The sequence below is a fragment of the Crocodylus siamensis genome, chromosome 13, assembly GCF_052110815.1.
Source record: "Crocodylus siamensis isolate JL-2025a chromosome 13, ASM5211081v1, whole genome shotgun sequence".
NCBI lineage: Eukaryota > Metazoa > Chordata > Crocodylia > Crocodylidae > Crocodylus > Crocodylus siamensis.
The window spans coordinates 13,626,483-13,652,794 of NC_143407.1; the positions used below are offsets into that span (position 1 = coordinate 13,626,483).

General features: G+C 44.4%; 1 protein-coding gene across 2 annotated transcripts in view; it reads right to left on the reverse strand.

The window, feature by feature from the left end:
• CEPT1 (choline/ethanolamine phosphotransferase 1) overlaps nt 1-26,312 on the reverse strand; it is a 56,988-nt gene that overhangs the window by 24,390 nt on the left and 6,286 nt on the right. For both annotated transcript variants that reach the window (XM_090025411.1, XM_090025410.1), the window contains exons 3-4: nt 16,862-17,009; nt 15,512-15,653 (exon numbers count right to left, since the gene is read on the reverse strand). In XM_090025411.1, coding sequence (XP_089881537.1) covers nt 15,512-15,653; nt 16,862-17,009 — 290 coding nt within the window. The remainder of the gene's footprint in view (nt 1-15,511; nt 15,654-16,861; nt 17,010-26,312) is intronic.

Below are 26,312 nucleotides of genomic sequence, written 5' to 3' on the forward strand. Positions count from 1 at the left end.
GGCTGTGAAACAGGAGAAGAGAGATCAAGAGTAGCTAACAGGCAGCAAAATTGCCAAAGAAGGGATAGCTTCATCAGTGGAATATCAAGAAAAGGAGAGGGCTGTTAATACCTGTGGAGTGAAGAGCAATCAGATAGATTATAATGAGCCATGAAGTCAACTGATGCCCTCAGCACTGCCTGAACTGAAATACCATTACATTGTTGGGTAGCTGGTTTTAAACTCTGAGTGGAACAAGAATCAAGGTGGGGTGCAACTGCACTACTACACCCCTCTTGGCATCTGTCCCTACTGGACTCTTCCCTTTTCCTCCATGTGCTGGTAGAGAAAAGAGAAGGAAAAGAAGCAGCAGCCATTTTACAGTGTCTATTCAGGGCAGAAACTTCCTTGCTTAAGAGAGACACCCCAATTTTGGAAGGCTAATTTTGGGGGGGAAGTTGACTGTTGTATACAAGTAAATATGATAAATATTTGTGCCATTTGGTTCACTCTGTTACTCTTGGAAACCCAAATTTTATATCTTCTGACACTGTGACTCCGTGCTGTTTTAAAATTGAATTTTATTTTTATTTGGGCCTTTTAGTAACTTTACCAGAAAGACTGAATGGGGCCACTAGGTTAAGCATATATATAGTTTTATTTGACAATTTAAAGTGCTGGGGCTTGCACATGCTCGTACGCTCTCCTGGAGCTTAAAGTACTCCCAAACCACAATGCACAACTGACTAACCATGCATATATGCACAAGATATACTTGAAGCTTTTTACAGTGCACATATAATCCCTTATTTAAAATTGGTTCTTATTTTTTCAAGCTAAGCAAAGGAGTCCTCAAGATGTTTAACCATACCAATTTCAAATTTTAGTCTTTTTGCCCATAGCTATGATAAAAAAAATATGTTAGATGATATAATTTATTGGACCAACTGTACAGTTTGGAAATCAATGGGAGTCACAAGTCCTTAATGGGATGGCTATTAAACCCTTCTATTTCCTGTAGGACCCCGTCCCAGAAGTCGTGCTGTTTTGGACCATTCTACCTGTTCTGTTTCGGATCTCTTGGCCTTGCTGTTTGCCCCACTCACAACTGCATTGTGATCATCAGCTTAACATCCTGGACTTGGACTGATGCCTGATTTTGACCTTGGCTTCCACTGTGGTCACCCTCCGACATGATCCTTTTCTTATGCAACTACTTCAGTGCAATTTATTTTAAGAGTCAAATTTTGCATCCTCCTCTACAGGTACAGAGACCCTCATACGACAGAGCCAAGAGAGAGAAAGGCAGTTGTGCACTCTCTGCTCTATGCACACTGCTGTTCTTGCCCAAGTGGCAATACAAAAGAGACAACAGAGGCCTGAGACCAGAGCATCCTAAATCAGGAAAGGAAGTTGGGGCAGGAGGGGAGGGAGGGTGGGGTACTGCTTCAGCCATTGGGTTGCAATAGCTTCTGCAGAATGACTCCTCAGTATGACAGAGAATCCCTTTCTTTCTGCCTTCTGTGGGAAGTGCAGAGATGAACTAGAATTACTCAGGCTGGTCAATGACCTGCGGGCTTGAGTATGTGGCACTGGAGACTGTTATGGTAAAAAAGAAAAAAGCACAAAAATCTAACAGCAAATTAAAGAGAAAAAGGCTACTGAAGTATCATGGCATACAGTATACTTCCTTTTGTTGCATAAAATTGAAATGCAAAATTGTATATTAAAGAATGAAGTGTTAAATATAGCCAGAGTTACTTTGTGGGAACTGAGTGGAAAAAGCTGTTTGGCATATTTAAAGTAAAATAAGTGTGACAAAAAAGCTGCAATTAAGGATTTTTAAACCAGAAAGATTTTGGAAAAAATCAAGGCAAGTCTTTGAGAAGTAGAAATGTTTTGTATCTTTAATCTTTTATAATGGCTGAGTTTTACAGAATTCATATTTTAGTTTACAATAATTATGTTGTTAAGTGGCATATTTGATTCCATTTTTTAAGCTATGAACTTTAAATAAATACTTAATAATCCTTCTAAGCAATGTTCCAAAATAAAGCTCCTTTAATCTACTTTTGTTTTCCCATATGTTGACACACTGATACAGCACTTACTTCATAACCTGTGAAAATACCAAACTGATAACAATAAATGTGGAAATTAAAGTCACTTTATAAAATATGTTTTTATGGAACCCGAGAGATTTAGTGGAGAAAAAAAAATCTAAAAAAAGTAACATAATAGTAATACTATTACATTGCTATTGGTAACTCTCATTTTAACTGATTAGACCTAAACTTTGATTTTTAAATAGCTGTAACAAAGAGTGATGAGAAACAATAAAAAACCGCTAAAATGTATTTTGATATACTACTTCAAGACTGAACAATTTTATATACGACAATGTTTTAGAGAGTTGCTCAAAAGGCAATCTCAGTGCTATGAGAATTTTTGGTACCAGTTATGATAAGATTTTTAAAACTGATGGGTTGGACAAAACTCTACTAAATTAACTGACTAAAAGCTATTTGACCACTGCTCAAAATTTGTGCTGAAATTGCATTTTACTTGCATTTGATAATTTTCTTTGGGATGCTTAGGTTAGCTTCTCATTTTAATTTGTGATGACACCAAATTACTACGGCCAGAGAGCAGTCACATCAAATAGGTAGGGGCCTACTTAAATTACAAAACAAAAGGTTTTCTGTGGTCTGCTCAAGGTGCGCAGAGCCTGTTTTGTGGGCATTTCATGGTGGCCCTGACTGGCAGAGAGGCCCTGGCAGGGGCAGGAGAGACAAGCTGCCATCCTGCCTGCTGCCCTTTGTGCTGCCCTCCCAGCCGGCACCTTCCCCTCCCAGCAGCGAGGATCACTGGCTTCCGCTGGGGAGCCAGCATTTTATTTTTAGAAAGTTTTTGTTATTGTTGATTTCATGAACAATCCTGAATTTTATGGTTTCTGTGAAATCCATGAAACTGTGAATTAACTAGGTCCCTAAAACTAGGTAGAAATGAATTAAGATACCCAAGTTCTATCAAAGGAAAAATTGTATTTACAGCTCTCTAGACTAATCTGAGAATTGTTGAGTTTACCTAGGGTGACCATATGCCCTGGTTTGGCCCAGACAGTCCTGGATTTTGTAGGCTACGCTGGCATCCCAGCCACCTGAAGATGGAAACAAAAGGCCCTGACTGGCATCACTCTGCCCACACCACCTGCTCCTGAGCAACATCTAGAGGCAGGGGCTGAGCTGGGCTGGGCACCACTCTTCCTGGCTGGGATGGGGATTGGCCAGGAGGGTGGGGGCAGTGTTTGAGGTTTCCTTAATAATAATATGGTCACCCTAAGTTTATCCTCTTTTCCTCAGAGCCTTGGTGGCAGAGTCAGGCACTTTCCAGGATTTCCTGGAACTCACTGGCAACACGACAGGTGGACATGGGGGGCCATGTGCCCTCCCAGATTTCTGCACTGACAGTGGGATGCAGGGCATGGGGCTGCAGCTTGGCCAGAGCCAGGGCCTGGCAGCAGTGGAGGTGGCAGCAGTGGTGCGATTGCTATGCCAATGGCAGGGTGTGGGGCTGCAGCCTGGCCAGACTCAATGCCAGGCAGCAGCAAGGGGGTGGCAGTGGCGGCACAGAGTTGTGCCCCCCCCCCACTGGCAGCACTTACACATCGCCTATACTGGAACTTTTAATCAGTTTGGTATATTCCAAATGCTTCAGCACTGTACCAACTGAAGACAGCCTCACATAATATCAGGAACATAAGGGAAAAGCTCCCCCAGACCGTGGAACACCTCCAGCAACTTATTTCAGGTGACTCTATGGATGGGTTAAAATTTCCATTAACCAGATTTTGGTTATGGCAGAGAATCTGACCATAAACTTAACTACTTCCTCTCACACACAATCTGTAATTTTAGTTCTCCTTCAAGTTAAGGATTTCTGATTTAGCTTCCAGCTTCCATGTATTCCTGATTTTTTCATATCACATGCTAATTCTATTTTATGGGCAATATAGCCAAATACTTAAGATTTTAAAAGGTCACAGAGAAGATTAGCAGCACAGTGAAGATTCTCGGACACAGTGAAGATTAGCAGCTGAGACTGGGCCTGTCATACAAAAAGCCCAGGAGAACGGGGCTTTGTCTGCTAATAAAGATGAAGAATTATTAACACCAATTGGCTGTATAATAAACTGACCTTATGATCATGTAGGGCAAAAAATCAGAGAGTTCTATTAATACCTCCAAGAAATGAATATTAGGTACCTGGCCCAGTGAAGTGATTTGAGGCACCTAACACTTTTCCTCAAGCTATGCAGTCAATGAGAAGAGTTACATAGAGCCACTTTGGAATGTACGGCCACCAAGCAGACATTTTCTGGATCCCTTTTTAAAATTTTTTTTGGCTTTTTGCACCTAGAAACTGCCTACAAAAAGGCAGGTAAAGCACATCTCTGGATACTGTCCTAGGTTCCCAAGATAAACGTACCTTGCCAAAGATATTTAGATGGGAGCATTCAATACAAGAGTTTCACAGTTAGCAAAATCAATCTTTTTTGCTCTTGTCCTCTGAAGAGGGGTGGGTGGGTGAGTGGGTGGGTGTGGCATTCTGCTGTAAGACTCAGGGGTGGTATATGCACAGCACTGATATAAAAGTTTGACAGGTCTCAGGATCCAATCTCTAAGCAAGTTCTGAGGAAGATGCATTAGAAATATTAATCTTTGACAACTAACCCAGCTCCACCTAAACATATATTCCTTGAAATTGCAAAAGGCACTCCCTGATCCCCAGACTATACCCTTTGCCAAATTTCATATTCCCTTCTGCAAACTATGGAGGTATGAAGTTGAAGATGTGATCCGAAGATTTATTTATTTTTTTTATAACAAAAAGTGCCACACATCATAAATATAGGGACTACTGACATTTCCCCCACAACATACTGACACTATTTCTGGGCACTTTACTCATATTCCCTTTTTTAACTGGAAGGTTATATACCAATAGTAAAATTGCATCTCTTGGGCTGGAAATCTCATGGCAGTATTAATTGTTGCAGTTTCCAGAGCCCCACCAACTGCCACACATTTTGCCACCAAATTTCCAAACCCTGGGCAACTCTATGGGCTAGATGATATAGCTTCATGATCCAGACCCACCCCATAGGCGTGCCACAGGCTGGAAAGCTGGCAATGGTACAAGTAGCAGCAGTATTCATTGCAACAGTTCTCAGAGCTGTGGTAATCACCACTCACCTTATAACCAAATTTCTGATCAGCACGCCAGATGGCATGGCTCCATGATATAAATCTGGCCTAAGGGGCTGCCACAGATTAGAAATTTGACAGCTAGATGAGTGATGGCTGCCACAGCTCCAGGACCTGCAGACAATATCAGTGTCACCAGTTGCCATGCCATCAAATTTCTGCCCCCATGGTGCAGGGGGCATGGCTCCATGGGCTGGATCTTTGACATCCCTGGTCTACGCCTTTCCCTGCCCATTGTGGTTTATTCAGATAACAAGGGTAGCTTTTCTTGGTTTTTTACCAACATACCAAATTAGGTAGTTTCAAAAAATTCATATAATGGCCACTACTCCAACCAGCTCAAGTTCCTTTGGTTTGTTTTTAGAGAATTAGTCAACTAAAAGTTGTTGCTACTTCCAGTCCCAGTCTAAATATTTACTATTTTGCTTCCTTTCTTTTAATGTTTAATAGTGTGTGTTATTCAGAACTTGGGTTGTGGTTATATCCAGAGTGGGGCTGTCTATTTGGCAAGCTGGGGGGTTAAGTTGTGGCCCCCAGGCTCCTGCCCAGGTGACTCCCCCACTGCTCTGGCTTTAGCAGCACCTGGAGTCTCCTCTGGCTTCTGTATTCTGCACCTGTCCCAGGAGGCAGCACAGCGTGGCATGGCAGGAGCACTCAGGATAAGGTTAGGGCTGTGATACACAGCACAACAGTGTGTGCGGAGAAAGTATCCACATGGGGTCATTACTTCGGCATAGAGGGTGCCGCGACAGGAGAAGAGGAAGAGGGAAAACAATGAGGCATGTGGTCCACGGTCCCACAACCTGCACTGGTGCAGACTCTGGCTGCTTACAAGTTGGACAGCCCTAATCTTCATTAGCATCTAGTCTTTTATAACCACACTGTCTGTTATTTGGAAGCATCTACTTGAGTGTCCCTAGAAACAGATTCTCAGCGTAGGTGCTTCTCTACGTACATCTTCAGTTACCACTATTTATATATTTCTCCTGTTTCATTGTTAAGGGACACAAATTAATTTATTCTAATATGTTTAATTTTTTTCTGAAATTTGCAATTTTTCTCCTGATTTCTGATTCATGAGATAAAGCAGGTAATAGCAAATTTCTTTGCAATTTCTCCTTTTACACCTATAATACTCTTTACTTTCCCACTTTACCCACCGAAGTTCTTGCTGCCTTGTGAACTGTTGATTTTGCAATAATTAGTTTTGATTGTAAGCTCCTTTGATTGTAAGCTCCTAGAAACCTCCTGCTTTCTTGATTTGGATCCTTATGCAATACTGACCTCTAGCTATTTCTATGAGATTTTTTAATAGTCTTTCACAGTTTACGTTTCTAAAATTCAGGGTTAAAAAGGGAGGGAAGGGCCTGCATTGCTTCTTAAGATCTAATTAGGAAGAAAAAACTCAGAAACAAAAACACTAATCTGCACAGCTACTTCATTTAAAGATAATAGCCCCATGGGTACCTGATATATTCCAGCTGAAGCAGGAAAGGCTCACAGGGGACCAACATAATTAAAAAAGCAGTAAGAACTAACCAAGGAGGGTGCAAGAGCAAGACAGTAGGAAGATACCTGCATTCATGTGTACCTCTTCTGTTAAGCTCTGGCTAACAAACTCACTCCTCCATTTCATGGGTAACAAAATGCCCAGAGGAGGCACCAATGCTAATTTTATTTGCTTCTCCCCAGACTAAACAGCCACACTGGACACAAAGTTTGATTTACACTGTTTGACTATATCTTATTTATAGCTTGGTCAAACTTTAAGTTTGCAATTTTACTGCAGACATTATGAGTTTTAAACCTGTAAAGATTTTATCATGTGAACTGTCAGTGGTCCTGCTGACATCAAAAGGGCTAATCACTATGTCAATTTAAACATATAATTAAGTCTTTAGATGATCAACCCCTTTATTTTTCACACACATGAGAATCTTTATTAGCATCTGAAACAGTTTTTATTGCTCTTCTCTAGATTCCAAATTAAACCTCTTTCTGGAACTGGGTGTATTATTCTAGATGTGGCCTTATGAAAATTACACAGTAAGCAATGAATTCCAGGCTTTTGATGCTTCTTTGTATGTAAATTGACTATAATATGCAAAGGTAGCTTTTAATTTGCTGTCAAACATCTTCTGACATTACTGGTTTCCGGTAGCATTGTCCAAGGATTATGTTTTTCTCACAAACTAGATGATTTTTTCAGAGTGACTCACTTATTATTTCCTTCTGATATTCCTAACCGTAGTATATCCCTTTATATTATCTTTCTTTACCAGCTTAAAAAATTCCAAGTTTATTTTAGTTACCATTCTGTTTACTTCTCCTAATCTCATCTTGAATGAAGATGAGAAACTAGGGGTATCGACACACATTCATTTATACAAAAACAGAATGCACTGGCAGCATACAGATGTTCTAACCCCTGGTTAGAGAGCTACAAAAGTCACCTTGAAAGGTATAGTCTTGAGCCAGACCCAGGGGAGAAACAGGGGGCTGCTATTTTTGCCTCCCTCCAACCCCAGGGGAGCCTATCAGCAAGCTTTATCACTGACAGCCTGCTCTATCGAGCAGACTATCAGTGATTAGCCAGTTGTCCCAGTGTTCATAAAGTTTCAGTGGCATCTCATGTTCTTTCAGCAGCTTCAGTCCACAAGACTATCCCCTGCTGCTGCAGTATTAATAGCAGCAGGAAGAGCTGCCGCCACTACTGTAGGAACACTGGCAAGAGTCTAGATAGGGCATGGGCAGATGCAATGTTTGTAATGCTTCAAGTACTTTAAAAGTGTTGTGAGAAGTGAAGGGCCAGTTAAGTCATAGTATGATACTGCTACAAATTGGCCTGAATCATATCAAAATGACCCTGGGTAAAAAAGAAACTTTTTTCCCCAACTATTTAGTTGGTCTAATAAAAGATATCACATCTACCTTCCCTGCCAAAGAGACTATGAAGCACCTCAAGTTACACTTGTTCTCTCCATCAGAGTGTGTTAAGGAGCCCACCAGCACCCCATAATGCTGTGCTCTCCCCCTTCCCATCTGCATTACTGTCAATTTTACTGTCCTTGGGTCACTGGCCCTAACCCATATCACCTCAACCTTTTAAAGCTAAGCCTGAAAGCATGCTACAGGCATGATTTTCTGGACCACCATCCTAGTGACTGTTTCTCAGATACAGTGCATATATTTTCAAACACGCACTCATCTATCCCACTGTGACCTCCCCCAGAGAATGCCAACATCTGCAAAACAGTCCACCAATCGGTTACGGATGAGGATAGGGAAAAACAATGAAGGCCGCGTGACTTCTCTTGACATGTAAGAAAACTGTTCTGGGGTTTTGCTCTTCCAATCCCCTGATCTCAGCCCTTTCTCCTATCACCTGCCACTCCATAGACCTGGCTGTGGGAACAGAATTGCTTCATCCTCCTCTACTCCAGTCACCAGCTGCAGGGCCACAGCAGTCCCCAGACTTCCTCCCACCCCATCACAACTGTCTTCCCTCTACCTTGCCTATGAAAGTGTGCTGCCCATGCCTTTCTTCACCCATCTATTCCTACTCCCCACATTTTATTCCAAGAGCCACAGAAAATGCCCAAATCTGTCTGGGAAAGAAGGTTAAAAGGCAAAAACGGGCTTTAGCCAAAGTAGTGTTTGTATCTGGGAGAGCAGACAAATTCAAGGAAATCAGCTTGACAAGAAGCAGAAAGTTCTGTTACAAAAGTTAGTGCTGGCTCTCATCCCACTTTACACCCATCAGTTACCTGTTCCTACTGCTTAACTTTTCCAAAAGTGCAAGCCATAACAGAACTCAGAAATAGCCGAACATTCCTAACAGCCTTGTTACAGAACTGCAGTCCTCAAACTCAGCCTCCATCGATTCCCCTCAGTGTTGGAGATTTAGGCAAAAAAGACAGCAGGGGGCAGGGAATGCAAATGGTTTGGGACAATTTATGCTTTTTGATAGAGCGCCCAGTTAAAATTTGCAATGTGTGTTTCTTCGGTTCCTTGCAGTTAGTTTTCAATGTCCTACATAAAAGTTTGTAATCTGTAGATCAAGCATGAGGGCACATAGGCAAGAAGAGGATGGGTCTTGGAACATCACTTACAGTGACAGGAATATAGGAGAGCATTGCTTCTGTTTAGGCAGAAGGACCTTTTAGGGTGTCCAAATCAGAGTAACAGGAGAGTATTTTCAGAGAGCCACAGGCCATACAAGTTTCTGTTCGGAGATCTTGGCAGGCCATGCACTTAAGTGCTCTAGAAGGGTTATGCTGGCAAGCAGAGAACTGTCCCAGGCGCAAAGTGGGGGCACATTCCATATAGGCACTGACAGAAGGATTCTTTCAAGGAAGGATTCAACAGAGCACAGTCTCCCGAGATAAGGTACTTGAACTTCCTCAGCAGGTACCCATGTAGCTTTGCTCAGATGTTGAAAGGCAACCCTCTTTTTCTCTGAGAAGCCCCCTTAACTTTCTTGGCTGTTTCAGTACAAGGTCAAAAAATAGGACCATCTTCACCAGCAGCCAGAGAACTTAGGCTGAAGGGTTTCTCCCAGCCACAATATACAACTCTTTGCACCTTGCAAATGATGCACACAGAAGGATCGCATTCCTGAAAATGACTGATTTCCTGAAAAACTGATAAAAATGTTGGCAGCATTAGGGTTTGGAGAGCCATCCAGGGCCCCTCCTCTTCAGTCTCTTTAAAAAAAAAAACTGGGGAGAACTCCATGGCAGTCCACGTAAGACACCTTTTCCTGATTAAGCCTGCATCCCAGGGTCACAAAAAGTGCCCTGGGAGTGACAAATGGACATGGATTCCCCATCCTGGAGCTTAGGGTAGGCTTATCTCAGGAACCTGCAGCAAATATGAAGAGGCTCTGAAAATGGAATGCAAACCTTTTTCAGGAGCTCATCATGCATCATCAAATCACACACCTTTAACCAAGATTCCTGGTCAATGTTTCGTCATTCCAGGGTCAACAATTGCAGTTACAGCTACTCCCACACATGCTCCCATTGAAATTCCAAGGTCAAAAAACAAGACCGCAGCTCAGCAGGTAGCAAGGCTGAGGATAAGAAGGAAATGGAAGAGCAAAGAGGAAATGCTTGCAGATTTGGTAGCATTATCAGAGAGGAGAGCTATGGCTCCAGAGGACTGGCATGCCTGGATGGAGTACAATTAAGACTACAGTGCTGACCTGGTCAGCAGTGGAGACCTGCCATACCAGTCCTGCTCTGATCTTCCAGGTACAGTGGGACGCTGAGGCTGTTGATGTGGCAAGACAGACTATGGCAACAATGATGGAGAACATCCATATGGAGGGACACAGCAGACTGTCACAGCCACTCTCACCTGACTGGAGAGCATCCCTGCCATGTCCTCAGAAGCCTCCTGCAAATCCAGGCTAAGCATCATGCTGTGATCCCTGTTCACCCAGCCCATAACTGAGAAGCAGGGGAAGAGCACTGACTTCTGCACAGCTTGAAGTGTTTTAGCTGGGAGGCACCAGTATGTTTGCAAAGTACTAGCACATTCCGAACTAGAAACACTTCAAATAAAGGACAGATTTGAAGCACTTTACATGTATGGCTGTCTTTAGGCACAGATCTATTTCCACCATCAGTAGTAACACTGTTAGCCTCTTGATGAGAGATTACCAGCAGTGTTTTAAGCACTTAAACCCGTTCTAACTGCACTGTAGGCACTTTTACATGTGCTCCGGGGGTGAGTGTGAGGGGTGGCACTTTAATTACCGTGGCTCTGAGAGCCCACTCTGTTGGCTTTTATTCTAGACATCCCGAGTCATCCAAAACTTTACCCCCCTTTAACATTAACTTCCTAGACATCTGCTGGAAGAAACAGACAGCCAGGTCTGCCCATTCACGAAAGTTTGTAACCTCCTTACAGGACCGTCACCTATCGCAGGAGGTACGCGTTCCCACTAGGAGAAATGCCTTACTAGACTTGGTACTGGCCACAGGGGATGACTTGGTGGGGGGATCTGCAGGTGTCAGGTAACCAAGGGGATAGTGACCACCTATTGATAGGGTTCACTATCTGGAGAAAGGTGGGGAAGATAACTAGGAGGGTCGAAGTGCTAGACTTCAGGAAGGCCAACTTCAACAAGCTCAGGAGATTAGTTAGGGAGGGACTGACTGGTAAAAGCCTTGGAGAGATAGGAGTCTGGGAAGGGTTGGCATTTCTCAAGAGACTAATCCTGCAGGCACAGAACAGGACCATCCCAATACACATAAAAGGGGGCAAAAAAGCAAAGAAACCCTCCTGGTGGAGCAGGGAAATCCAGAAGAGCCTGGAGGGGGAAAAAAAAAAAGAGGCCTACAGGCTGTGGAAGCAGGGGGCTGCCACCAAGGAGGAGTATACCTGCTTGGCTCGACCTTGCTGGGAAACAGTGAGAAGAGCCAAAGCAGAAATGGAGCTTAGGCTGGCAGCAAAAGTTAAGGATAACAAAAAGTCATTCTTTAAGTACATAGGAAGCAAAAAGAAAGTGGAGGGTAACTTAGGACCCCTTCAGGATGAACTAGGGCAACTGGTAACAGATAGGATGGCCAAAGTGGAGCTTCTAAATGATTTCTTTGCATCCGTGTTCCTGGACATGAATACAAATACGCATCCCATTGGGACGTTAGGTAAGTCCAGTACAGATACCAACCCACCAACAATTCAAGCTGACCTAGTAAAAGGGCACCTGGAGGGGTTGAATGTATTTCAGTCAACAGGTCCTCATGGTCTTCATCTTAGGGTACTTAGGAAATTAGCTGGAGTCATAGCGGAGCCACTGGCACAATTGTTTGAGCACTCATGGTGCTCTGGACAGGTCCCAAAGGACTGGAAAAGGGCCTATGTGGTCCCTATTTTCAAGAAGGAGAGGAAGAAAGAACCAGGTAACTATAGGCCAGTTAGTCTCACCTCTATCCTTGGCAAGACCTTTGAGAAAATTAAGGATCACATTTGTTAAGGATCACATTTGTGGCAGACCAGCAGGTAAAATGATGCTAAGGGGCAATCAGCATGGGTTCATAGCAGCCAGATCCTGCCTGACTAACTTGGTTTCATTTTACGACTGGGTCACAACAGAGGTAGATGTTATTTACTTAGATTTTAAAAAGGCCTTTGACACAGTGTCACACCCAATTCTTATAAATAAAATTAACAGTTGCGATGTAGATTATTACACAGTCGGGTGTGTAGAAAGTTGGCTTATGGGATGCACCCAGAGAGTGGTGGTAGATGAGTCAGTTTCTACCTGGAGAAATGCAGGCAGCAGTGTCCCCCAAGGCTCTGTCCTGGAACTGGTACTATTCAATATCTTCACTAGTGACTTGGACAAGAGAGTAGAAAGCACCCTGTCCAAGTTTGCTGACGACACCAAACTATGGGGGGAGATACACAAACTAGACGGCAGGGAGCAAATCCAGGCTGATCTGAACAGGCTGGGGAAATGGGACAAACAGAATAGGATGCAGTTTAACAAAAGTAAATGTCATGTGTTGCACCTGGGGAGGAGGAATTATCAACACTCCTATATCCTGGGAGGTACCACTCTAAGTATCACAACTGCGGAAAGGGATCTCAAAGTCCTAGTCGACTCCAAAATGAACGTGAGTCACCAGTGGGATGAGGTAATAAGTAAAGCTAACCGCACCCTTTCTTGCATAAGTAGGTGCATCACAAACCGGTCTAGGGAGGCGATACTTCCCCTCTATGCAGTTTGCTTAGGCTGCAGCTGGAGTACTGCGTCCAGTTTGGGGTGCTGCACTTTGGGAGCGATGTGGATGGCCTGGAGTGGGTTCAGAGGAGGGCCACTTGTCTGGTTAAAGGCCTACAGAAAAAACCCTATGTGGACCGATTGGGAGACATGAACCTCTTCAGCCTCTGCAAGAGGAGGCTGAGAGGTGATCTCGTGGTCTCCTACAAACTCATGGGGGGGGGGGCAGCAAGAAATAGGTGATACAATGTTTACCAGGGTGCCCGTCGGGGTAATTAGAAATAACGGCCACAAACTGTGAGAGAGCAAATTGAGATTGGACATCAGGAAAAAAAATTCTTTACAGTGAGGGTTGCCAAAATGTGGAATAAGCTTCCAAGGGAGGTGGTGCCGTCCCCTTCCTTGAAGGTGTTTAAAAGAAGACTGGACAGACCTGGCTGGTGTCATCTGACCCCAGTACTCATTCCTGCCCAGGGCAGGGGGTCGGACTCGATGATCTAATAGGTCCCTTCCAACCCTAACATTTAACATCTATGAAAACAACGTACTTGCCACTGCTAATTAGTGTTACCAACTACTACTTGGAATGCATAGGTATCCATATCTGGACTCCCTTAGGCCTCAAAGAGGTAGGCAGATGAAGTCTTGCAATACTAAGATCGGCAACAAGAAAGCAGCAGAAAAACTAATATTCAATATTACTTATTGTCCTTTTACTCAGTATTCACTCTGAGGCTTCTGCTGTAAAATTAATGAGTTTGCTGCAGGCTATTAACCTTGTGACAATAGGATCAGTTAAATGTATGAGTTTGTTATACAAATGCTGATCTGATACATGTACCAATACTGGGCACAAAGGTAGTTGTATGGCTTACAATAAATCAATTTTTACTTTATAAATGAATGTATAAAATAGTTAAATGGAAAAAAGTGAACAATTAAGTTCTTGTAGAAGCATGGTATTCAATTTTAGACAGCTTTCAGTGTCAATGGCACTGTCACCTTAGAATTAACGACGGAAACAAATGATAGTTTCTTATTGGCTCCCTAATTGCACATGCAGTCATCATTTGGATCTGTAATAATAACCTACTGCTGAAGCCTTATATGTATAAAATAAGCCCTTTAAAAGTGATCCTGCAGGGTGCTGATTGTTCTCTTTGCTTACTAACTTCAGTGGGTGCCAAGTGTGTTTTGTGCTTCTTGCGAGGAGAACTTTACTGGATCCTTAAAAGAAAGATTGACGTTATGGATATAAATAGTGATAACAAGGAACTGAGGAAAACTGATCTCGATTACAATAAATTTACAAAAAAACCCTGAGTGAGGTTACTCTGGATTTACTTTATTTTAATCAAGATTAGAATCTAACCCTTGATATTTTATGGACCACTGAATATTCACTGTTTTGGTGTGTTACTGCTTTATCTGGTACTTCAGAAATCTACTCAGTAAGCTAACCCATGAGACAAAATCAAACAATATTAGGATTCCCCCCACCACAGACCGTTTCAACCAAGAGGTCCAGAAATTTATTTTAGTTTTTTTTTTTTTTTTTTAAGAATTAGCAACACCATGATATGTATTGACAGACCATTAGATTAATACTGTTGCATACCGTGCATAGCGTAATTCAGAAGACAGGAAAAATTATAAGTCAAACTTGCACATTTCTAGATGCATTCAAAAATCATAATTCTTCTTCCCCAGAGAGGATATTCTCCGCTGTACTTCCATTTTATTAGCTTAACTTTATTTAAGATACACTTATCAGATTGCCCTTTCTGCTTGTGTAGACTCCACAAATACTGCATTTCGAGGACTTTAGAGACATGGTTTAAGAAGTTACTTTTGCTCGGGAACCACTAACCTAGTGTTACTGTGATGAAATCTTGAGTCCACTGAAGTCAGAGACTTTTGTCACCAACTTCAATGGGACCACAATTTCAACCCCAAAGTCAGTGAAACGCCTCAAAAGCACTGGGGTCTGCATTCACAGATCCTAATTCAGGTTCATAGCTTTAGAATGCAGGCAAAAAATGGCATTTTGTATTATTGTGCCACCTAAAAAATATCACTGAATTCTATTAATAGTAAAGCAAACAATATTTAAGATTATATTCACAGAAAACAAACATACACGTCTTGTTAAATCAGCCACAGCACTTGCAAAGCAGTTGATTTTGCAAGATAACGGTAACCAATATTGGGCCGTCATCTGTCTGAAAAAGGGGTTCAGATCTTGAGAGAAAGACATGTATGCTATTTTTATTCATTCAAATATCACATGAGAAACTGTCTTGCAAAAATGAGATTTTTCTCTTGCAGCTCAAAAAATTTCAGCATTTGTGTTCAGTGAATAATAGAATAATCCAAATTATAAATGTGTGAACATGTGTGTAACTGCATGGATTAGTAAACCTCCTATGCTTCTATAAAGGACCTCAGCAATTTTATATTTAAAAAAAATCCCATAAATTAGACAGAAAACTGATCAGATCACTCAGTTTTACTTTCAGCTGTTACTTACATTCCAAAGCGCAATGTTCCAGAGACGTATGTCTGCCAGTGTGCACAATAGAACATGAATGTCCCAGCAAAACAACAAAAGAACATCCAGTCAGGGTTTGTCCCCAGCTGCACAGCAATACAAGTTCCCAAAACCACAAAGACTGTAGAAGAAAATCAATCACACAGTAAAAATAAACATGCGTGTGCATAGAAATCCTTGCCAAAACCAAACAGGAGACAGAATCTAACAAAAGATCCACCAAAGATACACAATCTAAATACTTTAAATTGCTACAATATATTTTATACTGTTAATAAAAAGATGCTTTGCAAATATGACAGGTCACATACTAAATAAAGGTACAGCTCAGGAAATGAAAATGTACAATTCATTACTGCTGATGAATTTATTTCTACACCTCTATAATACAGAGATGAAATTCTCCTATCTGATGCTTAGAGGAGGTATTTTTAGATTATCATATGTTTCAATAACTATTCAAACTGTATTTAAAAGCATCTCAGCAGTTATACGGCTCGATCTTGTTAAAAATGGACAGTTTTTGGCACTCGCAGCAATTACGGGAGTTCAAGGAACACTCAGACTGTCATAAGATATTGTTACCAACTTTTGCTTTGATCCTTAAAACGATTTCCTGCTAAAGCTTGCTGAACAGATTTCCTGTTTTCTTTTACTGCATCTTCTACTTAGAAAAAATATTAAGATGTATGTGCATGTGTGTGTGTGTGAGAAAAAGCAACTATGCATTCTATACATTTAAAGATAGTCACAATAGCACATTTTAGTAAACAATGTAATGCTAGAAGAACTAGCTGAGACCTAAGACCTCAAAGTGAATCTCCATTTATTAACGATCACAGGGCTAAACTGGATCTTGTTGTAAACTGGTTCAGCACAACAGACTTCAAGAGAATTAACCCACCAGTACCAGGCCTGACTCTGGACTCCAGTGCTTAGGCTCAAAAAATGACATTAAATGGCTCTAACTAAATGGATTCAAAATAATTTATACATAGATTTAAAAGTACACTTCTAACTTAGATGAAGTTTCAGCACTAAGGCCTTATTTTAGAAGGCATACATGCAGACTCAATGAAGTCCATTCAGAACTACTCGCATGCTCTAAGTACTTTGACTGAATCACAGCCCAAGTTCTCTCCGTGTAACACCAAAATAGTTAATTTAGTTGTTTATAAAAAGTAAACTACAATTCTGAAAAATACCAATAGCACCAAAATGTTCATTCCTTCAACAGAAACCTTCTGTAAAGGTTTATTGTTCCAGTTCAGTAGTGTGAAAGCCCAAACATTTGTTTAACCACTATATTTCACTTAAAAATGACAATACCTGTGGACAGTGAATCACAGCCGTGGTCAAAAAGCTCTCCCAGAGGAGTACTGCTATTTGTTCTTCTTGCTTGTTTGCCATCAATAGCATCCAAAGATTGGTAAATGAAAAGGCCACATGCACAAGCAATATATGTCCAGGGAGGTGCCTAAGAAGGATACAATGTGAATGGTGGTAAAAGTTTTTTTTTTTAGCAACAAATTAAGAGTCTTACCTGTCCCTTATTCCTGCATTAAGAACACATTTCACTTGCAGGTACTTCAGCCCTTTCTCGAAAAAGTTCATGAACATTCACACTTTCAGTGATACCTTTTCCCTCTGGGGATGCCCAGGGGTGGGGAGCAACAAACAAACAAAAAAATCCACACATGCCTAAAAAAGTTTCTGTTAGCAAGATACAAGGAACACACAGTATCCTATTAAAAATTTTTTAAAAAGCTACCTTAAGAAATCATGCCATACACATCAATCTAAGGGAGGGTGAAAACCTACTCAATAATACATTACATTATTTGAAAGACAGTATTGGAAAAACTGCACACTAACACATGCAAAATGGGGTGCGATTAAAATTCTGCCATGGTACTTTTACTTGTCCTGGATGAGATCTTCAGAAGCAGAGTAATTTAAGAGCCTGAACCCAAATGAAAGCCAGTAAGGTTCCTAAGTCTCATGGACATATTATATAAACTTTACCCAGCAAAATATCTGACTATCTCACAACAACCATACAAAGTAGAAGGTACTACAAATATTTTGCAGGTAAGTAATCTGTATGTCAATTAATATGGGAGCTTCTAAAAGTCCTGCTTTGGCTCCCTAGAGATAATTTGGGCACCTGCTTTTGGACACTTAAAACAATACTAGGAAAATTCAAAGCAAGCTACAGATGGTATTTATGTGAAGATTTTGCCTCAACACAGGGTGCTTAATCTTTTTGGACACACAGGTTGAGCTAGTCTCCTAGACATGAAGATTTTTAGAATGGCACTATGTTCTCTTAGCCACTACAAAATCACCAATTTCAGAATGCCACCATTTCCCCCAAAATGCAGTTATTCAGACACTATGAATACTACTCTTAACAGTCACCTCCTGAATCTGAGATGCATCAAATAATATTAAATTCCATGTTACACATGACAAAACAAGCAATCAATCAGGGATCAAAGAACCAAATCCAAATGCTTTGGTTTGCTGCCATTTTGGGCTCAATTTTCACATCTGGAAATTGGGAAAAACACTACCTAGCAATTTTTAATGGGTAGATCTTAAAATGCTTTAACAAGGTAGGTATGCACAAGGAGCTCCATTTCAGAATAGTTCAATGAAGGACAGCAGGCCTAAGGCCCCAGCACACCTTAAAATAATTGTGCAATTGGGAAATGAGGAATTATGCTTGATTCTCTCCCTGCAAAAAATCACATCACATTTCCTGCCATGCCACATGTGCATGGCAGGATACACAATTTTTGGGAACAGATAAAACTCCTCAGATTCCAATCATGCACAAACACTGGTGGTGCAGCCTACCATCGAGGAACCAGTTCTCCAATGTCAGGCTGCATTCATGTGCTTAATGCGCTGGGAGCAGCTCTGGGATTGGGCAGGGGAAAGCCCCAGTTCCTAGCTCCCATTGAAAGTATACAGATGTAGAAGCTCCCTGATGCCCAGATACATGCATACTTACCTCAAAACTTCTGTACTGTGGTGTGCACAGCTGAGCATTGGAGAGCCCAGGTGCTTAACTGCCCTTGCTGCAGACCCAGCATCAGGCTGCAGAGCATGGTTTTAAATGTCTCTGCATATTTCAAGCGGGGCACTTAAGTTGCAGCCCAGGCTCCTACCTGGCTCCTGCTCCCTCATTACTCTGGCCACCACAACAGCAGGAGTCTCTGGGCTCCCTTTCCCTCCTCCAGCTGCCAATTCCTGCCTCCATCCCTAGGGTGGAGCAGTGCAACAAGTAGCATGGGGAGCTGAAGGCGAGTACAGGGCCATGCAGGGAGGGTGACCTGTGCTTGCACAGCACAGGAAGAAGGGTGCCAGCCTGGACATGTGGTGCAACAGCGGGGAGTGTTTGTGTCATCTGGTGGCTTGTGGCTCAATGGGTATGACCCCCAGGGCATGTGGGTGGCCCTTGGGGCTTATAATTTCTACAATAAAATGTGGAACATCTTTGTGGCTTGTATGGTGAATTTATGACATGATAAAATGGCAAACATCTGGTACGTTGTAATTTATGGTGCGATTAACACACAAACTGCACCATAAACATAATGTCTACCAGGGGCCTAAGTGGCTTATTCAAGCTGAAATTTGCATCTCAAAAAAAAAACAAAGAAAAGGACTCCTAATGCTCCATGACTATGACTAGTTCTGTATGCTTATTATGCTACCAAATTAACCCTGACTGTACATACAGGAAAGACTTTCCCTTAAGCACTGGTACATAACAAATAAAACGCCAATCCTGCACTGAACTCCATACAGGAAGGATCATGACCTATATATGATATCCCAACCTACAGCCATTTCAGCTGAAGTACAAATTGTCCTAATACAGTAAAAGCTTTGTTATCGAGCATGAGTGGGGTAAGCGGGGTGCTAGTTACCTAAACATTCCGGTTATCGGAGAATTATTCCAGCCCCTGCCCTGTGCAGATCCCTTTCCCCTTCCCCTGCAGACTCCCAGCAGCTCCTCTATCAGCAGCATCACTAAGTAAACAACAGAAATACTTGATGTGCATACCAGATAGACTCAGCAAAGATTCTAGTTGCTAAAGTGAGGATTTGTATATATATAATTTTTTTTACACAGCTCCTTCACCTACCACTCCTAAATCTTGAGATTGTTTGCAGTGTAAAAATACAAGTGTTACCCATTTTGTATAACATACAAGATATGGATTGAGTATTTTTCTTTTGTTGGAAGTCATTGTGGTTGACTAAATAAAACTCTGAAAATTCAAAGATGTTTTTTCTACTACTACTGCATACTAATTACAAGCATCTTATTATGTTTGTATATGATTTCTCAATGTCATGCAATGTACTTTTACAATGTTAGAGAGAAGAATAACACCCTGCATTTTTTTCCTTAAATATCTATACCATTTTCATTGTTAATTTATAGTCATTTAGGTTTCTAAGACCCCACTGACAAAAGATAAAACACTTTTGGGGGTTAGCAGCCAGTCACATGTATGCTTTTGAAAAACTTCACTCAGGACTCACATACAGATTTATCCCATTTTATTTATTCATTTTATTTTTATTTGTGGTATATCCTCACATTGTCTTAAGCCTTAAGATAAGGAAGGATGATTTTGTATTTAATTCACTAGACCAAAATGTACAGAAACTGGGACTGGTGTACAGCTCCTACAGATTCTTTGCGTGATGCTGGCTCAATCTCTCTAGTGCTGATCCTACTATGAGGTCTTCATAGAAGCAGATCTCCAAAGAAGTCAGTGGAGCTCTGCAGACTCATGAGGGGCTGCCCCTGCAAAGTTTATTATGAAATCAGGGTTTCACTCTCTCCATGCCACAGTCATACTTATGGGACAAGGATAATATTTCCTTACTACAAAGAGGTAGAGAGATGATAAATTAATAACACCAACAGGTTCTCAGATACTATGCCAGCTTTTAAAGTTTATTGCAAACTAACAGTAAAATATGTTTAGACAAGCAGTGTTAGTCATAGGGGGCCCTGGATTCCCCACAGGAAACAGTGGGTTTCCCCTTGCAGGCAAACAGCATTCCAGCCTGCGAGGGGCTGCTGGAAGCCGGATGCAGGGGACACCGGCTACATGCTCGTGGCCAGGAAAACAGCTGGGCAGCATAAGGAGCAGCTCCCTGCAGGTAATTGTATGAGACTGGGGGGGGGTGGGGGGAGGGCAGATCGAGGTCCCCATGGTGAGGGAGGGAGTGGGGCAAGGGCTGGCGGTGCTGCCCAGCCAGGACAATGCATAGGATCTGGGGCTGGGAGCAAGACAGAGCCATGGGTGGCTCGTCCAGTGGGCGCTGGGAGGGGGCAGGGGATGGGATGGGACAGGTCCCTGCCACTACTCACGCCCACAAGGGGAAGCATGGGGAGGGGGTATGCACCCCCTCCAGATTTGCACGTGAAGTAGATGCAGGCTGCCTATTGTGGGCTTGGGGCTCTTAACCCTGCTGCCTTTGCCCTGGAGACCCCACACCAGCCACACATACCCTGTCTGCCTGGCAGCACTGGGGGCAACAAGCTGTGCCTCCTGCTGCCAGGCAGGCAAGGGATGTGCAGCTGGCACAGGGTCCCTGGCGCAAAGGCAGCAGAGCAGAGTCCTGAGCCTGCAGTGGGCAGCTTGCATCTGCCCTTGCTCTGCTACAGCCATTTGGGGATGAGGGGGTGTGGCAAGGAGAGGTGGGCATATGCACCCCATCCCCATCCTGGCCAGGTTCACCCAGCCTCCCCCATGGGCAGGGGCAATGCCAACCTCTTCCTGGTGGTGGGGGCTGAGCAGGAAGGCTGGGAGGGGAGGCTATAGTAACTCCAAAATGTGCCTTAGCCCCCCATAGCCACACCTCCCAGCACTGCCACCTGCCTGCCCCATGCAGCTAAGCTTGTCTTGTTCTCATCTGCTCTAAGCCCAGCCCTCCTCACCAGGAAGAGGCTGGCACCACCCCTGCCAGAAGCACCACACCTATGTGGGCTCAGCTGCATGGAGCGGGCGGGCAGTGCTGGGAAGGGTGGCTATGGGGGGGGCAGTTAAGGTGAATTTTGGGGTGGCTATAGCCCACCTAACCCCTTCCCCAGCATTTCCCCTACCCTTGGGGCACAGAGGCCTGCCCTGCCCTTGGCAGCAGCAGCACCAATAGGGGAAAGGGCCCACCCGCTGCTGGAGCCCAGGGCTCTAATACAGCTTAATCTGCCACTGGTGTTAGTCTTCATTTAATATATCTAATCTCCTTTCCCTCTCAGCGTCGCGACCCCCCCCTCCCCTTCCCACATCCCCCCACCCCAGGGCTTAGTTGGCTAACATTGTATCGTATGTAACCTAGTCGCGTTCCCCTCCTCTCCCCCATCCTTCGATTGTTAGTCCCTTGCTCGGGCACTTTGTATTTCCATCTCAGCTTTGTCATCTTTTTCCTGGATTCCCCCATCCAAAACATCTACTAATAAAAACAGATGTAGGGTTTATTCCAGGTCTGATTATCCTGGACTTTGACTCGCATCAAAACACGCATGGACAATCTTTTATACAATTGGTGGGGAGGAGAAAGCGGGGAGGGGAACGGAATTCTCTCAGATACTTAAAGTGGGACAATGGGATTGAACCTCTGCATGATCTCAGGATAAAAAGCTTCCTCTGCTTTTAGCCTTAGGAAGAAAGGAAAACAGGGTGGCACCTTGTAGACTCCTTCAGTTATGGGAGTCTTATGCCTTTTGCTTAGACAAATCACTTCCATTATAGTCCTTTATAAAATTACTTTTGTTTACCCTATTATGGAGGGGATAGTATACCTTTAGTGATGCTGAGTGCAACTAACAATATTGAACAAGTTTTAGTTGTTGTATTTTTTGAGAATTATACAATCATACAACTAGACTTTTGAAATATACAAGGGGAAGTTAAACATATATTCAGAAACTTAAGCATGTCCTGAACTCTGAGTGTTTAATCATGGAACTGTAATAGGGGTGCACCAGTAAAGATTTTTTGGGCCAATACAGATGGCCAATTATTAACCAGCCATAAATCAGCCAATACTGATCCAATAGCTGATACGCAGCCTGGCAGCCTGGAAAGCAGCGTCTGACTGGTAAGTCTGTTGTGAGGAAAAGGGGTGGGGAGGGAAGGGGTATGGGGGGGCCAGATCAAGGCCCCTGTGGTGAGGAAGTGGGGCAGGGGCAGGCACTGCACAGCTGGGGCCAGGTGGGGCACGGGACACAGCTGCAGCTCATCTAGGGAGCACAGGGAAGCGGGGGCAGCTCCCACTGCTGCACGCACCCCGGGGGAGGCATGGAGGACACGTGCCCCCTGGATTTGTGCGCAAGGCAAGGGCAAACTGTTGCTGTGTGCTCAGGGCTGGAGGCTGTGCCAGCCTCTTCCCAGGAGAGGAGGGCTGGGCCTGGGCTGTGGTCGGGCTCAGTGGGGCAGGGCAGGCAGCGGCAGTGCTGGGAAAGGAGCTATAGGGTGGACTATAACCACACAAAATTTGCTGCAACTATCCTGGCCACCACCTGCCCTGCCCCCACCCACCTGAAGAGCAGCCCAAGGCCAGCCCCTTCTGGGAAGAGGCTAGCACAGCCTCCCCTCGCCTGACACACAGATCCAGGGGACACATGCCTCCCCCAGAGGTGCGTCCAGCAGTGGAAGCTGCTCCCCTCTTCCCTGTACCCTCTGGACAAGCCACGGCTCCATCCCACACCCTGCCCTGCCCCAGCTGTGCAGTCTGCCCCTGCTCCAGCCCCACTCCCTCCCCCTCAATCTGGCTCCACCACACCCCTTTCCTCCAACAGACTTACCAGCTGGATGCTGCTCTCCATGTTGTTGGGCTGAATATCAGCAATCAGATAGGTATAAGTCGATATGGCTGGTCTATAAATAGCCATCTGTATCATCCCAAAAAATTCTTTATTGGTGCACACTTAACAAATATGGATGAAGAGCTTCAATCTCCTTGGCTTCTGATTTATGTTGATTTGATGTAGGAGTGACTTGTGGGCTTGCATAGCCTAGACTTTTTTCTAAGGACTGGTCTTCCACTGACATAATGGCAAATCACTACAGTAGGATAATATGGTACCCTGGGGTACCAGGCAACATTAGCTTTGGTAGGTATGTAAACATGATTCATAAGATAAACCCAGAGATTTCAAATAGAAATTCCTACTGTCAAAAACATTCCGACCTGTTGTGGGCTGAGTTCTCTGCAACAGAAGAATTGCTCTATTATTTTTCTGTAGTAAGAAAAAAAGGAACGAAGACTAAGAGCTGGCATTTTCTGAGGGGGGGAGGTAAAAACGTTGAAAACCACTGTACAGATTTTTGTGGCTGATACTGATAGCCAATTTTTAAAGAGGCATATCAGCTGATACCGATCTGATTTCCCATACCAGACCAGTAGCATGGGGAGCTACCTCCAGCTGGTAAGTCTGGTGTGGTGGGAGGGGGAAAGGAAAAGGTGTGGGGGGAGGAGGGCAGATCAAGGCCCCTGCAGGGAGGGAGGCATGGGGGTAGGGCAGGGGCTGCCCAGCTAGAGAAGGCAGGCACAGGATGGAGCGGCAGCTCATCCGGGGGTGTAGAGAAGAGGGGGTGGGGAGCGGCTCTCTGCTGCGTGCTGCTTGGCCAGCAGCCGTTGGTCCAGTGGCTTGCCTGGCACTCACCTGCTTCCCAGGCGTATTCCACCACTGCTCCCACTGCTTGTCCAGGAGGGCATGTGCTCCCAGATCTGTGTGGGGTGGGTTGGGGCCAGGGCTGCGCCAAGCTCTTCTCAGCGGGGCAGGGCTGCACTGAGGAGTACAGCAGCGCCTTCCCTATAACTCCCTCCCAATGCAGCCCCGTCCCACCAGGAAGAGCTTGGTGCAGCCTTGGCTTCAGCCGGCATATGCCTCCCCTCACTCTCCTAGTGGAGTGGCAGGAACACTGGCAGAGCTGCTGGACGAGCAGGTGAGCACCAGATAAGCCGCCGCTCCATCCTGTGCCCGCCCCAGCAGCCCCTGCTCCCATTCCACACCTCCCTCCCCGTGGGAGTCTTGATCTGCACCCCTATTCCCCTTCTCTCCCCTTCCACCATACCAGACCTACCAGCTGGACGCAGCTCTCCATGCTGCCAGGCTGTGCTCCTCTCCACCTGTGCTGCATGCATGCACAGACCATTTATTGGCCAACTTATCAGTCTGATTTAGCCTATTTCCGATATATTCAATTTTCTTTATACTGGTGGCAATCCGATATCAGACTGATGTATCAGTGCACCTCTAAGATAAAAAAAAAAGCCAGTCCTTTAACCAGTATATTATTTTAGACTTGTTCTAAGTGTGTAAAAGCATCAGCAGCTACCAACTCCTCACCTGAGCTAGCATTCAGAGGTTTTTAATACCAGTATTTTCCACCAAAAAATAGTATAGATAATATACATTTAGCTAGATTAGGGTTACCATATTTCTAGTTCCAAAAAGATACCTGTCACATGGGAACGCTCAGGGAGGTATATGATTGTGGGGGGCAGTGATACGCCAGTGCCCTGCCCCTGCCCATTTTGGTGCCCCTCACTCCCAAGCTACAGCACCTCCCAGGCCTCCTAGTGCCCCTCACTGCTGACCCACAGCCTTCCACACCCCCCAGCCTTGCTGGTGCCCCTCACTCCCAACCCGCAGCCCCGCATCCAGCCCTGCAGACTGCCGCCCCACCCCTCTGGTGCCACTGTCCAAACCATGCAGCTCCCTGCTGCCCCAGAAGCCCCCGACAGTCCTTTCCCCCACTGGAGGGGCAGGCACCTCCCCGCTGCAACAGTCACCAAGCCCAGGCCCTCCAACCCCCCACAGACTCACCTGCCTGCCGCTGTGAGGCTGCTCTCACCCCCCTGCCAGGTGCATACTGACTCTGTGCGTGTGCGCCCTGCCTCCAACTGCCTTCCCCCACTCCCTACAATCCCAAGCAGCTTCTTGCTAGGGCAAGCCAGGAAAAACTTTGGAGCTGAGCTAACCAAAACCCTGGATGTTTGATCATATTTTTAAAAAAAGCCTGGATGGAGATGGGAGGATCCAAAAAGAGGGCATGTCCAGGAAAGCAGACATATGGTAACCCTAAGCTAGATACATCTTGAATATTACAATCCTTAAGTAAAACAGTAGTCACTTATCTTCTTTGATGGGAGTCCTCAATTAGTAACGATTAGGGATCTGGGCTTTTCCATTTCCCATGGAAAAAGTGTGGATTTTCTTCTATGAAGGAGAAAATCACGGATTTTCCCCTTAAAAAGGACAAAAACCCAGGAAACCTCAGGTTTCCCCTTGCAGGCTGGCAGAGTTCCAGCCTGCAAGGGGCTGCGAGGAGCAGGAGGAGGGTGATCACAGACAGGCGGCACCCAAGATTTCTACACCCACAGTGGGGCACAGGGCCACAACCTGATCAGACCAGCACCAGGCAGGAGTTGCCTCTAAGACCCAGCAAATGGGACTCAGTGTCAGAAGGAGCGCCCCACTACCATGACTGTTCCATAGGGAGGTGCCCCCTACCCACTGGGCAGCAGTGAGGGGGCACAACTCTGCACCTCTGTCAAGGCGTCACCTTACCTTAGCAGCCATGGTGGCACAGCTGATATGAAGCTCCTGGCAGCAGCTTGGAGTTGTGCCCCCCCCAATGCTGCCAGGCAAGCAGAGGGCACCTCACCTTGGTGACCATGGTAATGTGTTGCTCCTTCCCATGCTGGATCCCACCCACTGAGGCCTGGGGGCAGTGGG